We start from the raw sequence: 17742 nt of genomic DNA on the forward strand, positions 1-17742 counted from the left end.
TTTTTGGTGCGTATATGGTGTGGTTTTGGCTTGATGGTGGTTGTGGTGGTGAAGGATTAGTGATGGTGGTGGTTGTGGTGTTGAGGTTTAGTAATGCTGGTGGTCGTGGCGGTGATGGTGATGGTGGTGGTAGTGGTGTAGTTTAGTAATGGTGTGTTGATTGTGGTGTCTTTTAGTGTTCTAAGTGGAATCTCAGACATCTCATGTCTACCACTAGTAGGGCCCAAGATCATCATGCATAAGCTAATAATTAACTAAGAGTTTAGGATTACCTTAATCGCTAGTTTTTCCTCGAACATTTCCAATCGAATGCGAAACCAAGAGCCTCACGTGTTGCTCCTTTACTCAAGACAACCGAATGATCAATTTGATCTCCTACCTTGTAGCTAGCTTGAACTCCAATGGTGGTTTTATTAGAAGAACTCCTTCTTCTTTTTGACTAGTTAGATAGCTTGAGAATTAGCTCACTTTCTCCATCTACTTGATGTTATAGAGTAAGAAAGCTTCTTGAGAAATTCCACACCTTATTCAAGTCCCTAATAGACCTTATATACAACCCTAAGTTAGAGTGATGTAGATTGTTGCGAAAGCGTAAAAGTAGTGGAATCCACCATTGTTATTAAACTAAACTAATGAAATACAGCTGCAGAAATAACGATTAAACGATAAATAAACGAAAAACAACTAAAATAATTAAAGAAGAAGATGCAATCAAGGTTGATTTGTATTTGATGATTCAATTCGATACCTAACAAGACAGACTGGATTTCTCTTACATAGAGATCGGACTCTCCTAGCTCAAATAAAGAAAGAAGATAACTATTAAGGGATACTCTCCTTGATTGCTAAGATATTAAAATACTAAAACATGGAAACCCTAAATACTCAAACCTGGCCGAGTTGGTGTCGTCATACTCCCCCGCTGAGGAAAAACTTGCCCCCGAGTTGGTGTCGTCATAAAGCGAATCGTCTAGGTAATGCAAATATATATCAACAATGTGGAAGGTAACTTCGGCGACAAGTTTGTAGGCAATCCTTAGTTCCCACTTTGTGCGAGATTTGCCGGAAATTTGAAGAAGACAAAAAAGAACCATAGGACCAAATATAATCGTAATTGTATGATGCCAAGATACTCGCAAAAGCAGTAGTAGTGCATAAAAGTCCAATAAATTGCGAGATCGCCCGTCATCTTTTAGTTTGATGAAAGAAATCACAATTACTACCTTCTTCGTTCTTAGAAAAACCATGAATGGCATTCTCCCATCTAGTACGTATATGAAATTGTAGTATTTAATAACAACTTGAAAATACCATCTTGCATTATCTATGAACACAATAAGTGAAAATACCACATCCATCTTGAACAATCTTCGGTCATCTTGAACAATTTTCGGTCATCTTGAACAGTGTCGATCTTTCCATCTTCCCATGGTAGAATCTGCCACTTAACGATCTTCAAGAAGGAGTGAAGTAAACTAGTGTGAAGAAAGATTGATTGCAATAATTCTCAAAAATTCTTCACCAAGAGTCGAAGTATCAATGAAACCAACTTCAATTACGGTACATATATGGAAATATGCAGCTTCATTATGACACTCAAAAACTACCTCCCCACGTTCATCTTCATGAAGTTTATATGATAAAATTCTATCATAATATGTTACGTTATGAAATTCCTGAGTTAATTCATCATACAAACCCATGGTTACAATTGCCATATTTTGTTTGAGAAAAATCATTGTCTCTTTGATTCCCTGAATTTGTGAACATATATCTGCATAATAATCCAATAGATTTGTGTCGACTTTCATAACGGATACCATTGAATCAACCTTGTCTTGGAAAAGCCCAACATTAGATAACACTTTATTGTGCACATAAATTGAACATCCCGGTTGAAATCGACCCATATCATCAAAAGCCAAAATTTCAACATAATACTCAGGACCAACAGAAGAATAAACAAAATCTTTGACCCGTCCGAGTAATCACTCTAGGTAAGGAAGTTGTCGCAGACACTGACTCGTAACAAGTTATATGTCAGGCTGTTGGATTAATTTTTCAACCACATTAAGTATGTTATTGAACTCTCGTACATCCTTCAATGAAAGACAAATCACGTTTTTGAAAATCCATTCAACAGACGTTGGTATGCAGCTGACAACATATTTATATAAGGTACTTGCTGGACCATCATCAATGTTGGCAAATATCTCTAGGTTTACTAGTGTTTGACCGCTCATCCGAAGACAATCTTTGTAAAGTTGATAAGGTAAAATTTCTTCACGGAATAAAACATCATGAAGCATTATCCCAGGTAAGTGACCAAGGAGCTCACCAAGAGCATAAATTGTTATCTAATGTTGAATAACATTAGCAAGTGCACAATCGGATTGAAAAGATCCACTAGAATATTCTTGGGAATGAATCAATTTTATAACCTCAGGAATAGTAAGAGAAGTTTGTAGGTGATGATGAAGGGTTCAGAGTTCGGTGGGTAGGATGAGCCAAGGGGAGGTGGGTAGTGCCGTAGAGGTGTTGGATTAATGATGAGATATTTTGGTAGCTTTGAAAATTTTCTGGACTACAAAAACTTTGAGCTAGCCGAAAATCTATTTTTGTCTGAGATTTAGGAGATGAAACCCATGAAAATGCGAATTGACGAGAAAGGATTTTATGGTTTGAAACAAGGATTTCTTCTCCCGGACTTGAATCGAATAAATTAACCGGGCTTGTGTTATTCACTTCAATGTCTTCTTCCTTATTCGTTTCATCGATTTTTTTCTTCTCCGGACATGGTTTCATCATATCATGAATTTTATGACGAATATGGACCAAGTCATACGTTGAGAACAATGAAGATAAAGATGGACGAAGAAGTATTTTATGATTCGAAACAACTAATTCTTCTCCCAGGATTATATACGGATCAAATAAGTCGTCGGAGCTTGTGTTATCCAATTGGATATCTTCTTCTTTACCTGTCTCATCGAAATTTTCTTCCTCCATTATTGAAAAACTAGGATTTTTTTTATCAAGAACCGCTCCTTCAATAATATTGACCATGGTAGTCGAAGGAATTTCGGATAATAATTTGTTCGATTTGATTTGAGATTCTATATAAGATAAGTATTCATGTAAAGAGAGAAAAGCATATCGAAAAATACTTTTCACTTTATTCCAATCATCTACAAACGATTTTCCTTCATTAATGAGTCTCCATTGCATCTCGCTGAATTTTTCATAGACTCTTGTAGACAAGTGTTGTTCAAGAATAAAAACCTTATCTTCATCACAAACCTCTTGGTTTATAAACCAATCCTCCATCTGTTGAATCCAAAAATCTATATGATATTGACAATCAAACATAGGGATTTTGGAAACGACATTAATTTTGTTTTGATCTTTTCGATCAACATAGAGTTGTTGTGCATCTCTAAAAGGATCCCAACCTAAACGTGGAAGATTTTTCCAACATTCAAGATGAGAAGTATCTAAAAAGAAATTATTTGTTCCCCGGTTCTTAAGGCTCTGAATACACCATTGTTATTAAACTAAATTAATGAAATAAATCTGATGAAATAACGATTAAAGGATAAATAAACGAAGAACAACTTAAATAATTAAAGAAGAAGATGCAATCAAGGTTGATTTGTATTTGATGATTCAATTCGATGCCTAACAAGACAGACTAGACTTCTCTCATATAGAGATTGGACTCTCCTAGATAGACTCAAATAAAGAAAGAAGATAACTATTAAGGGCTACTTTCCTTGATTGCTAAGATACTAAAATACTAAAACATGGAAACCCTAAATACTCAAACCTGGTAATTATACTAATGCGGATTTAGGTGGCGACTTGGCCATTAGGTCCACTATTACTATGATGATGACCGCCATCATAGAGTCCCACCCGAATTAGGTTCAAAGTCCTTTTGAATATGATTAAGGAAATAGTCGAAAATAGAAACTAGTTTCTATTTTCATATTTCCCTAGCTTGTGGCCGTCCAAACCATGCCCAAAAGCGCAGATCTGTCCGGCCCCATTAGGGAAACCGGCCGGCCAAGGCTGGCCCCAATCCGGGCCAAAAAACTTCACTTTTTGCCCCCGACCCAAAATCCTTTCTTTCGGACCTTTTATGTTATCTTTGCCTAAACTTCTTTTAGGCCTGTAAGACATGTTTATGGGGCTCACCCATGATTATATGTCTCATCCCACTAATCATATCATCCGATCATATAGACATTCTTATGTGTAACCTGATGTAGGATCTGGACGAAGTTAGCCGCGAACTACTTCGTAATTCGACGATTGTAGTTGGTTTCTAGCTAAACACTACGACCCCTAAATCGTCCAGACTTGACGATCTTCTTGATTAATTGTCCTATCCGACAAATTGCTCGCATTGCATCTTTGGTCGAAGGACATCTCCTGCAGATCCTCTCACTTATACTTAGAACAAGTGCAATGCTTGATTCCCGTGTCAATTTATATCCCATCTGACACGTCACATCTTTCAGACTTTCTTGATACCGAGTACAACTGTCAAAGACAAATGATTAACTTTAAATCCATTTGAGCGCGGCCACGCATTTTCAGTTGCTACTCATTAAGCGGCCTTGAGACACTTTTTCCTAATCTGATTGGGATGATACAATCCATTTTTGTACTCCCACTCAGCTTCATGTCTATCATGTCTTTTCCAGTATCCACTTTTGTAACCTCCTTTTATGATGCGGCGTTTGGCAGAACCAATTAAAGTCGAACATTCCTTACAGAAGATGAGTAAAGTACTCGGGTTTTGAGGAATCTCTCCAATCTTCTCAATGAGAAGTGTTTTGACGTTCATCGCAATTGATGTACTTTTCATTTGAGGGTTATCCAGTGTATATACCTAATAGTACACCCACGTAGTCGTTTCGAATACTCCTATTCCTATTGCCCATGAAACAGCGATATCTCCTCGATTCACTTGCTAGTCTTCTAAAGTCATTGTTGTTCATGTAACAGTTTCCGGCTCGAAACACTTTCAGCCTACTTTCCTTCCATGTCTAGAAGTTTGTATTGATGTGTTCAACTTTCTTTTGCACTTTGAAGTAACTCATCCTAGTATTTTTACAAGCCTTTTAGGATGTTAGTTGTGGTTGAGATTGTCTTATCTGAATTCGGATGTTAACGTCCCTAAATAATCCAGTATTCGAGATATCTTGGGCAAATGCTAAATCATGTCCTACGTGATCGATCTTATGCTTGTAACACAATAATCTTCCTCGTGCGTGCTTGCTCATCAGGGTCTCCCAGACTCTGAGTCTTGCCGAGCTATGCGCCATGAGATTTGGGTCGAATATCTCTTTTAGAGTCTTTCGCATTTGGACTTTTAAGAATCCCAAGTTTCTTGTCTTAATCCTATCATCTTTTGATCTATACTCATAGACCTTTGATGCCCAATAGCATTTCATCCTTTGTGGTCCTTCATAAACTGATTCTAACATCCCTATGTTGTTCTCAATTCTGGTATCTACTCTGCATACCGGACCTGGAAACGCGTTACTCCCACTAACCTTCTCGAAATCTTTAGATTCAAGTTTTTCTTCATTCTTTCAGGAATCAAATGTCTTTGATTTCCTCGTTGAATCGAAGATTCTAACTCTTGTCTGCGTCACTCCCTTGATGGATTTCTGAAGCATTTATGGACTCAAACTTAGACTGATCTGAGATCTTGTTCGTAGCCTTATGGTATGAACCCACGATCTTTAATCTTCTTTGTCTAGTTTTGGGAAACTCCAATGTTTCCATCCTTCTCAGTTTTCTTCTTTGAAAACTAATTTCCGTCAATTGGTATCGTTCCATTGACTTCAATTATCAAGTTCTAAAACCTGATGAGATATGGATTCCATTATCAATTGGCTTTTTAGAGTTGGGTTCCGTCTCTGCGCAAGTCTATGCTTTTATCTTTTATCAGTAAGATTTCAATCTTCTAAGCTTGTTAGATAAGATTTAACGACCTACAAGGCTTATGAGCAACATAATACTCTCAACACTTGAGATATCGTTTTTGAGTGACTTTCAACTACTTGATAGTTCTCTGACGAATTTCTATTCGTCTTGGGCGGTAGGTACTTAGATCCCTTTTATTTTACCTTTTCCTCCCACTGTTCTATAACAATTTTGTTGCTATTGGTCGAACCATTCGAATTTTCCTCCCACTTATCCTTTTAAATCAATTACTCCTTTTTGTTGTTATTGGTCAAACCATTCGACTTTTCCTCCCACTTATCCTTCTAAATCAATTTTGTTGCCACCGACTTTTCCTCCCACTGTTCTATAAAAATTCTCGGGAAATGCAAAAAAATTTTGAAATTTTTTTGAGAAATAATCTGTTTATTTCCCTTCTTTAGATTAAGGAGAACACTGGTACAATCAATTTATTCATCGGGTAACACCATCAGTTTTAAGTTTACATATTTTTTTCCTGGGTTCTCTGCCATTACCTTTGTCTCTCTACTTAATTTTTTTTTAAAAAAAGAAAAAAAAAGGTTTGTTTAGTTCTCTTGTCTAATTTCTAATGGTTGGTGAAAAAGATACTCAATCATTGATCATCGATGGGTAATCTGTTGGCTCCGTTAATGGTCACGACAGCTCATATTTTCAGCTAGTATTAAACTTGATGAAAATTACTATTCATTATGACATCAAATTATTGAGATGAAGGTTGCTGGAAAGGAAAAACATGGTTAATTGACAGTGCCGATCCTCAACCGGAAAAGACGGATTCGTCTTATAACAAGTGGGGTGCTGCAGATTGCCAAGTTAGAAGTTGGTTGTTTGATGCTATGCAACCCACTTTAATGCTACGATTTATTCATTATACGACTGCTAAGAAAGTGTGGGATGCAATTAAAAAGACATATTATGATAGACCCGATGAAGCGAAAATATTTGACCTGCATAGAAGAAGTTTTACTACGAAACAAAACGGTGGTTCTGTTGCCAATTACTATAGTGAACTTACAGGAATATTTCAAGAACTCGATCTTCTAAGTCCGAGTAACATGGAGAACCCAACAGATAAAGAAATTAGACATCAGGAAATCGAGCGTCTTCGAGTTTATATTTTTCTTGCAAGATTAGATTCTAATTTTGATCAGGTTAGAGGTGAAATTCTAATAATAGAACCAAAGCCTGAACTTGGAGTAGTGTATTCACATATTAAGCGAGAGGTTAATCAACAAGGCACTATGTCACTTGATAATACTTTTTCTGAAGCCACAACCTTAGTTACATATAAATCCAAACAATATCGCCCAGGCAACCAAAAGTCAGACTACTCAAAATCGACCACCAATGAAGTGTACTAAGTGTGCCTTATAAAATCATATAGTTAAAGGTTGTTATGAGATTATTGGTTATCCAGCAGGATGGGTTAACAAGGGACCAAAGAAGAATACAAGCAGATCATCGTTTGCATCTACAGACGGCGCTCCAGAGACATTATCACAATCTCCAGCAGGTACATTTAGTGCTACGACTTTAGCTACTTCAGGTATATCACGCGATTCCTCATCTACTTGTAAGAGATCATAGATAATTGACACTGGTGCTACTGACCACATGACATCTAGCTTTGACGGTCTACACTCCACTAAACCATCTAGCCAAACCCATATTACTAGTGCTAATGGAACTACTTCTCCTGTCCATAGAGAAGGATCTCTTTCTCTCACTCCATCGTTGAGTCTTGATAATGTCTTGGTTGTCCTCTCTTTTGTTATGACCTATTACACGTTCTACAAATAATTGATTCTTTAAATTGCACTGTGTGTTTTTTACCCTCGTATTGTCTTTTTCAGGATTTTCTCACCAAGGTCGTGATTAGATGTGGTACTAGAAGAGGACGAGTATATTGCCTGGACTTGGCAGAAGGTTGTAGTGAAAGGTTGAGTCAGGCACATCATGTTAGAGGAGATGAATCAGAAAGAATGAAACAGATTTGGTTATGGCATAGGCATTTGGGGAACTCATCATTTAGTTATTTGAAATGTTTGTTTCCAGATTTATTTTCCAAGTTTATAGAATCAGATTTTCATTGTGAAATTCGTATTTTTGCTAAAAGTCGTCGAATTTCTTATCCTTTAAGATTACATAAAATTTTTATGTCTTTTATGATTGTTCACTCTGATGTTTGGGGTCCGGTTGAAATCCCTACCATTAGCAGTTTCCGGTGGTTTGTGACATTTACTGATGATTGTTCTAGAATGACATGAATTTTTCTTCTCAAGCAGAAAAGTGAAGTTTTTGACAAGTTCAAACAATTTCATCAATATGTTCAAACACAATTTTTGAAAAAGATTATGACACTACGATTCGATAATGGTGGAGAATATACTTCTAATGAGATGAGTAATTTTTTATTCAAAATGGCATTGTTCATCAAACGACATGAACTAGTACACCACAACAAAATGGCATTGTTGAGCAAAAAAATCAACATCTTTTGGAAGTTGTTCGTGCTTCTTTGTTGGGAGCCCATATGTCACAGAATTTTTGGAGTAAAGCTCTTTGTTCCGCTGCTTATCTTATAAACAGAAACCATCTAGTACTCTTCAATACCAAACTCCTTTACAGACATTGAGTTCATTCCATAATATTTCGTCTTCAAGAAGTTTGGAACCACGCATATTGGTTGTGTTGCATACACTCAAATTTATCCTCATCAACGTAGTAAGCTTGATCCAAAAGCACGTAAATGTGTATTCGTTGGTTATTCGAATACTCAGAGGGGTTATAGGTGTTACCTGTAGGGATTTACACCCTTCTACTAGTGTTTATAGCGGAAATATGACATCTAATGTCTACACTAGTATTCCCAGGATCACATGCAAAACTAGTAATTAATCTAATGGAGATAGTAGATTACCTTAATCGCTTTTCCCTCGAACTAGTTGAATTGATTGAAGAAGACCAAGAGCTTCAAGTGTAGCTCCTCTACTTGGGACACGAGCAATCAATTTGATCTCCCACCTTGTTGTATAGCTAGCACACCAATGGTGGTTGGAAAAGAAGAACACCTTCTTCTTTGACTAGATTGATAGTTAATGGGAATTAGCTCACTTTCTCCTCTCTACTTAATGTGGTAGAGTAAGAAAGCTTAGAGAGAAATTCCACACCTTATTCTCAGCCCTAAGAGTGTTTATATAGAACCCTAATAAGAATCCACCTCCTTTTAGGTTTCCTAAAACACCCTTTAGAATAAGATTTAGGGAAATAGTCGAAAATAGCAACTATTGGTATTTTCTCAATTCCCTAAGGAGGAGGTGCCCAAACACCACGAAAATTGGCAGATATAATGTTTATTATATCAGCAACTAACCCTCCAAAATTCAGCCCAATCCGAGTCCTAGAAGTACCCGAACCGGTCTAGGCCCAAAAACCCTGTTTTTGGCCTTTTTGTACTATCTTTGCCTAATTCCTTTTTAGGCCTATGAGATATGTTTATGGGACACTCCCATGATTATATCTCACTCCCACTAGTCATATCCTAGATCAATTTGTCACTCTTATGTGTAACCCGTTGTAGGATCCGATCGAAGTTAGCCGCGAATTACTTCGTAATTCGACGATCGTAGTTGGTCTCTAGCTACAACTCTACGATCCCTAAATCAATCGGACTTGATGATCTTCCACATCAATTGTCCTATCCGACAAATTGTTCGCATTGTCACCTTGGTCGAAGGACATCTCCTTCAACTCCTTCAGACTCCCACTTGGACTTAGAACAAGTGCAATGCCTCGATTCCCGTGTCAATTTAGTATCCCATCTGATACGTCACGTCATTCAGACTTTCTTGATATCCGAGTACAACTGTAAAAGACAAACGATTAACTTTTAATCCGTTTGAGCGCGGCCACGCATTTTCAGTTGCTACTCATCAAGTGGCCTTGAGACACTTTGTACCTAATGTGATTAGGGTGACACAATCCATTCTTGCGCTCCCACTTAACTTCATGTCTATCCTGTCCTTCCCAGTATCCGTCTTTATAACCTCCTTTTACGGCGCGGCGTTTAACGGAACCAAAGTCGGGCATTCCTTACATAAGATGAGTGGAGCACTCATGTTTTGAGGAATCTCTCCAATTGTCTTTATGAGAAGTATTGACGTTCATCACGAATGATGTACTTCTCATTTGAGGGTTATCCAGTGTATAAACCTTTTATACACCCACGTAGTCGAATAGAATATACTATTCATATAGCCTATGAAACTGCGCTATCCCATCGACTCCCGTGCTAGTCTTCGTGAGTCATTGTTGTCCATGCAATGACCTGGACCAGGGATTTTGATAATAATTATTCCAAGTTCACTTAATAGGGTTTCATTCATCAGATCACGTATCTGACAAACCTATTCGGAACGTTTTATTATCGATGGACTGTCGTTTAAACACTAAACCAAGTTTAGACGACTGGTGAAATAATTCTTATTATTTCTGATAACGAGAGTTGTAAATCTGAGCCTCTTCCGTAAAACTCCTTTTACCCACTCAGTTTTACTTGTCGAGGTTTAAAATTTATACCTCATGCCTTAGACTGTGTATGAATCTCATACTATGTCTTAGGTGACAGTTTAGTTTGACTACCGTGGTAGTCGGTTTAAACTTTGCTTATTATCAATTAATTTGAAGATTACTATCTTCAACCTTGATAATATCTAGTAATCTTTACTAGAGTTAAGGCCTTTAATTCTTTGTGTAGTAATTGCAACAGTTCCCGGCTTAAAACACTTTTAGCCTACTTTCCTTCCATGTCTGGAAGTTTGCTACGATGACATGTTCAACTTTGTACTACTTCATCCTTTAGCCTTCTAGGATGTACTAAGTAGTGTTTCGGTTTTCCAATCCGAATTCGGATGATTAAATGCTAATCATGTCCAACATGATTGACTTTATGTTTTCGAACATAAATGTCTCTCTCATGCGTGCTAGCTCATCGGTGTCTTTTAGACTCCGAGTTTTGCAACGCCCTCTGTCATGAGTTTTTGGGTCGAAATTCTTTTAGACTTTCCGAGTCTTAGATTTTCTGTTTCGGATCTCAAGCATCTCAGCGTACTGAGTCTCTCTAATCCTATCATCCTTTTGATCTATGCTTATAGATCTTCAGATGCCCAAAATGGCATTTTATCCTTTTGTGTGTGGTCCTTTATTGAGTCAGTTCGTTACTGTTATACAACACCTTATGTCGTACTCAATCTTTTGTATGTACTCTGCATACGGACCCGGAAGGTTTGTTTACTCCCACTTACCTTCTTGAAACTCGTGATTCAAGATTTTCTTCATTCTCCAGGAATCAAATTTCTCTGATTGCCTTTTGAATCGAAGATTCTAACTCTTGCGTGCTTTTAATCCGTCGATAGATTTCTGAAGCATGCTTGTGGACATAACTTGATTGGAAGAATCTTTATTCTTCTTGTCTCGTTTCGGGAAACACGAATGTTTCCATCCTTCTCAGTTTTCTATTTTGGAAAACCAATTTAGGTCTTTTGTTGACTTAAATTATCAAGCTTCATGTCTTGACGAGATATGGATTCCACGATGATTTTGGGTTCTAGCTAAAATCTAGAGTCAGTTTCCGTTTCTGCGCAGGTCTTTTATCTCTTTAGAAATAACCTTTATTTTCTGTGTCTTTGAGATTTGACCTTTTAGGGCTTTTGAACAACAATTTGGAATTTTCTCAATTACTTTAAGATATTCCTTTAGAGACACTTTCACTTGTTTTGAGAGTTCTCCGGCGAATGACATTCGCTTTTGTGCGGTGGGTTTATAAGATCATGTCTTTAACCTTTCCTTTTCCGAGGAGCCGCAGTTTGTTGCTCTTGGTCGACTTTAATCGTCTTGTACAAGTTTCATGATTGTTCTTCATGACCCTCCATGATTTTTCTCATGATCGAATTAAATCGACTTGTACTTTTCTCCCACTTATTCTTGTAATAATTAGTGTTTTTCTCCCAGACGACCAGGTGTGCTAATTATTAGAAGAATACTATCATGAGCAACAAACACTTTGTTCTCTTGATTGGTTGTGGAAGAAGCCCAAATTTCTTTCAAAAGAAATTGCGTCAGATATTAGCTAGTTTTTGTAATGCTTTTACAAGCTTAGCTGTTAGACGGAATTTTGGTAGTTTTGTGAGAAGCTATGTCTAGACTAAATGGATTTTGGAGGATAGAGTTTGATTCGTTTTCTTCATCTTAATCCTTTTGGACACTCCAAATATGGATAGGTTAGAAGTACGTTTGAAGATCAATCTCTGTTTTTGACTCAAGGCTTTCTTTCTTGTCAGTTTGATTCATGTTTTGGTTATAGTGGACTTGTTGTCCTCATCCCTTTCCGATTGGGATGAACCTATCTTATAGGTTTTTGACCAATTTTAGAATCTTTTGGTATAGTTTGTTAAATTTAGCACTTATTAACATCTCAATTTAGAAATAAAGTTCTTTATTGATTCTCCATAATACTTAGTACAGAGATGATGTTAAAAAACTAGAAAACGATTAATCTAGAATAGTGCCTAAAGTAGACTTCGATCCCTTTCAGCATCCTTACCAGTCGAGGCTTCTGCTCCCTCTTGGATCTTCTCTTCCTTAGCCAAATACTCAGTTCCCAGCTGCGCCTGTACATTCACAATGAAAGGGCAATTTTAGGTATCATATACCAAGGTTTGGGAATTTTCAGTATTTGATAAGTTAACTGTTTATACCTGAATTGGAAGCCACTGTTCCATTCTTTTTGTCCTCCAAGAACTTAGGGCAGTTTCTTTTCCAGTGGCCCTTGCCATCACAGTAGAAACATTTGGTGTCAGGAGGAGGACCTTTGTCTTTAGGTTTGGCAACTCGTTTGCTTTTACCTTTTGACGTGGTTTTCTTCTTCTGTTTTCCACCTTTCTTGAACCCTTTGTCCTTTTGTACCATAAGAACGTCCTTCTTAGTTTCCACTATAGCGACGTCCTTTTCGGCTGTTAGAAGCATAGAATGAAGTTCCTCAAACGTTTTATCCCATCCATTCATGTTGTAGTTCATCTTAAACTGATTAAAACCACTATGGAGGGAGTGAAGGATAGTGTCGGTAGCTGTCTGTTGGCTATAAAGGAAACCTAGTTTAGCCAGTTTGCCTATGAGCCTGATCATTTGACGAACATGAGGCCCAACTGGTTTTCCCTTTTCAAGGCGCATGTCCATAATCGCTTTAGAGGTTTCAAACCTCTCCAATCTCGACTGTTTCTGGAACATTTCCCGAAGTTGTCGCATCATGGAGTAAGCATCCATGTCTATGAACTGCTCTTGCAGAGTCGGTTCCATGGTTGCTAGCATTAAGCAAGTTACGGGCTCTGCCTTTTTCCGCACACTCCTTTCTTCATCTATCTCTTCTTTAGTCGAATTATCATCCAATACAGGAATTGGAGTTTCTAGTACATGTTGCTTTCCTTCCATCCTGAGAACTATTCCTAGGTTCCTTTCCCAGTCAAGGAAGTTGTGCTCATTCAGCTTCTCCTTGTCGAGAAGTGAGCGGAAGTTGAAAATATCTTTTGTCATCTTTGAACTACATAAAAGAAATGGCAAAGTTTTAAAACTCGTTATCGTTTTTGAAAAACATTAGTTTTCCCACATTATTCAATATAAAATCGTCCCCGATTGAATAAGTGATTCCAAGACCCCAGTTCTTCGAAGTAAAGCGGACGAAGGCCCTACCCTTTGACTCCGTCGTTCCGGGTGAGCGAACTTCTTCACTGATCATACCTTATGACTCTTGGTTGATAGATTTCATTAATGAATGACTAATCTATCCTTTTGCCTCGAGTATCCAAGACTCTCTTGCTGATCTCGTTGAGTAGAACCATTTAGACGTGTAGGCCTCTTCTATAGACCTACCCGCATTGTCCCAAGGTAGAGGAGGTACTCTGCGAAGGCCGACCCACCTTCCTCGAACAAGGGCGCAACGAGTGTCTTAATCTGGATAGGCGATTACTCAAGATTACTTTTGGGGACTTTTACGCTAGTCTGGCGTTTGTTATAGTGAACTATTTAGCCTAACTAACATCCACGACATAAAGCGTAAATAAGTAAGTAAATGCGCGCGAGAAAGTAAATCAAGCAGACATGGATCCTAGTATGGCCCCTAACCTAGAAGATCTAATCACCCTTGGTTTTCTTCTTGTTTCGCCTTTTGGTTCGTCTTAGATCGCCATCTTTGAACCTCCATTGATTTCTCCCACTCGCCTTTGGATTTCATCCTCGAGTTTCTTCAATGGACTCATAGACCCTAAACTCTAATTACAAGACTCTAACGATTCGCAGATCGTATAAACTTGAAATTAAAATTAATTACAAAGCATGCACCCATCCGTGCTTAAAACAAGAATAAAGAAATAAATCTATGGCCATACTAGTTTCCCGCATTCACATCACATGCAATCATATAATATATCAAGGCTAAGAATTATATATGCATGATTATCTTGGGAGATACTTTTGTTGACATCACATGTCACATTACGGACCTTAAGTCTAAATTCGAAGAATTCTACTAGTGGTGCTTTCCGGTTTTATCTTTTATGATTTCTAAAATCATCTTTAAGAAAAACTCCGTTTTGGGCTCGAGAAAGCCCGGGTCAATTTCGGAAAAAATATTGGTTCGATTCTTAATGATTTCATAAATCAATTTAAAGAGAAATCCGTTTTGGGCTATTGGATGGCCCGGATTGATTTTGGAATTATTTGGTTGGAATCGGAAAAATTTTTGGCAAAAACTCCCACTCGAATGATGGTCCCTTTTCGTGGTCCGAAAAGCCTCGAAAAAGCCCGGGACAAGTCCTAGACAAGTCCCGGCCTAAGCCCAAAAAGGGCTCGGACAAGGTCCGGACATAGCACGGCCCATAGGGCCGGCATGTCCTGGCCGAGGCCTATCAAGGCCTGGTCTCGTCCTGGCCGGAGCCAGGACGCTAGTCCATGTACCAGACGCGTCCTAGACGTGTCTGGTACTGGACCGGACCAGCACTAGGTGTCTCGGACTAGTCCGAGACACCCAGAACCTCCCAGACGCGTCTCCAAGACGCGTCTGGTCGAGTGCTCTGGACGCGTCCTAGACGCGTCCAGGAAGCTCCTTCGCAGCTGCTGGTCGCGTCTTAGACGCGTCCAGAAGCTTCTGTCGCAGCTGGCCGGACACTAGGGTTTTTCAAAACCCTAGTTTCCAAAAAGAAAAGAAATTTTTTTTTTTTTTCATATGCAACTCTAAGTTGCTATTTTCCAATTTTAAAACTTTTCTTAAATTTTTGAAATTCCTTTTAGAACACTTCTAAAAAAAATTTTAAAACTTTTAGAAACTTTTAAATTTTTCCAAATTTGTTTTGAGAGCTTCCTAAAGTCAAAACTACTCTTTTTAGAACACTTCTAAAATTCCAAAATTTTGTTTTTCAAAAGTTTCCAGAACTTAAAAACAACTCTTAATCAAACCAATTTTGGATCAAAATCTAGGTTTTTGAAATTTTTCAAAGAACAATTTTGAAATCAATTTTGAAAAATCTTTGAATCCAATTCAGAATTAATCAAATTTTATGTTTTAAAATCTTTTTAAACATAACTATCAATTTAATCAAGCATGGATTAGTTTGAAATTCAATCAAATTGAGACTTTTAAAACACTTTTAATCATCAATGTGATTCTCAATTTGAAAATTTATTGAATCCTATCAAATTATGAGTTAAAAATACCTTTTAAAACACCTTTTAAATACTTTTATAAACTCAATTTTCAAACTATCAAGCATATGAATTAGTTCGATTCTTAGCAAAAACTAGTTAATAGCAAGAGGCTCTGACGCCACTGTAGGGATTTACACCCTTCTACTAGTGTTTATAGCGGAAATATGACATCTAATGTCTACACTAGTATTCCCAGGATCAAATGCAAAACTAGTAATTAATCTAATGGAGATAGTAGATTACCTTAATCGCTTTTCCCTCGAACTAGTTGAATTGATTGAAGAAGACCAAGAGCTTCAAGTGTAGCTCCTCTACTTGGGACACGAGCAATCAATTTGATCTCCCACCTTGTTGTATAGCTAGCACACCAATGGTGGTTGGAAAAGAAGAACACCTTCTTCTTTGACTAGATTGATAGTTAATGGGAATTAGCTCACTTTCTCCTCTCTACTTGATGTGGTAGAGTAAGAAAGCTTAGAGAGAAATTCCACACCTTATTCTCTGCCCTAAGAGTGTTTATATAGAACCCTAATAAGAATCCACCTCCTTTTAGGTTTCCTAAAACACCCTTTAGAATAAGATTTAGGGAAATAGTCGAAAATAGCAACTATTGGTATTTTCTCAATTCCCTAAGGAGGAGGTGCCCAAACACCACGAAAATTGGCAGATATAATGTTTATTATATCAGCAACTAACCCTCCAAAATTCAGCCTAATCCGAGTCTAGAAGTACCCGAACCGGTCTAGGCCCAAAAACCCTGTTTTTGGCCTTTTTGTACTATCTTTGCCTAATTCCTTTTTAGGCCTATGAGATATGTTTATGGGACACTCCCATGATTATATCTCACTCCCACTAGTCATATCCTAGATCAATTTGTCACTCTTATGTGTAACCCGTTGTAGGATCCGATCGAAGTTAGCCGCGAATTACTTCGTAATTCGACGATCGTAGTTGGTATCTAGCTACAACTCTACGATCCCTAAATCAATCGGACTTGATGATCTTCCACATCAATCTTCCTATCCGACAAATTGTTCGCATTGTCACCTTGGTCGAAGGACATCTCCTTCAACTCCTTCATTACCATCCACCTACTCAGAATATGTATGTTACCGCTGATGTTACTTTCTGTGAGAGTGGGTATTATTTCTCAGGGGGGACTCTGTGTATCCCCTGCAAGGGGAGAACTTTATATTTGCAGATGATACTATTGACAACACTATTTCATCTACCACAATAGTTGAAGATGTGGTAACTCCAACTACCGAGCATGAGACATTGATGACTTCTAATATCCAATAAGAGACAGTAGTTGAAGATGTGATAGCTTCTGATCAGTCTACTATAAATGTTGAACAAGATATCATTGTAACTCTAGCTCCTCCTATAGTACACCACTCATCCAATCAGACCTTGCGTTGATCCTCCACAAGTAACTGAACTAGATTCCTCTAGTAATTCCTTCATTATATAAGGTATAGAAAATATAAGCTATTAGTTACCTCCTCGAACTACTAGAGGCATCCCCAAAAAATAATATGAACTTGATCTCATCTCGAACTCAAAATATCCCATAGCTAATTATGTGTCTATTAATAGACTGTCTCCGTCATGTGCGTCAGTTACATGTCAATTATCAGTTGTATCTATTCCAACTAATGTGCAGGAAGCTTTGAAGGACCCGAAGTGGACTCAAGCCATGAACGAAGAAGTGGAGGTACTCCAAAAGAACTCAACCTGGGAAGTGACCACCCTCCCAGAAGGAAAACAAACAGTAGGATGCGGATAGATATATACAGTTAAGTATAAGGCAGATGAAACTATTGAATGCTACAAAGCTAGACTTGTAGCCAAGGGTTACACTCAAACCTATAGTATTGATTATTCTGAGACATTTTCTCTAGTGGCTAAGATGAACACAAATCGAGTCTTCATTTTATTAGCAGCAAATTTAAATTGGCCTTTGTAACAATTTAAAGTAAAAAAAAT

At 37.7% G+C, this 17742-nt stretch overlaps 1 protein-coding gene across 1 annotated transcript; it reads left to right on the forward strand.

Moving 5' to 3' along the window:
- Positions 1-6605: 6605 nt before the first annotated feature.
- Positions 6606-7879, forward strand: LOC147549548 (uncharacterized). Its single transcript, XM_086668320.1, has 4 exons — positions 6606-6609; positions 6715-7311; positions 7421-7546; positions 7854-7879. The coding sequence occupies exons 1-4, from the start codon at positions 6606-6608 to the stop codon at positions 7877-7879; spliced, it is 753 nt and encodes a 250-aa protein (XP_086524446.1).
- The last annotated feature ends 9863 nt before the right edge of the window (positions 7880-17742 follow it).

The sequence above is a fragment of the Eschscholzia californica genome, unplaced genomic scaffold, assembly GCF_041429995.1.
Source record: "Eschscholzia californica isolate CP2 unplaced genomic scaffold, dmEscCali1.0.p SCAF_3, whole genome shotgun sequence".
Classification (NCBI taxonomy): Eukaryota; Viridiplantae; Streptophyta; class Magnoliopsida; order Ranunculales; family Papaveraceae; genus Eschscholzia; species Eschscholzia californica.

Excerpts from the sequence above, each read along its gene's own strand:
- LOC147549548 (XM_086668320.1), top strand. Across the intron at positions 7,312-7,420 it reads ATCCAAACAATATCGCCCAG|GATGGGTTAACAAGGGACCA; the intron begins GCAACCAAAAGT and ends GTTATCCAGCAG. Across the intron at positions 7,547-7,853 it reads TACGACTTTAGCTACTTCAG|GATTTTCTCACCAAGGTCGT; the intron begins GTATATCACGCG and ends TGTCTTTTTCAG.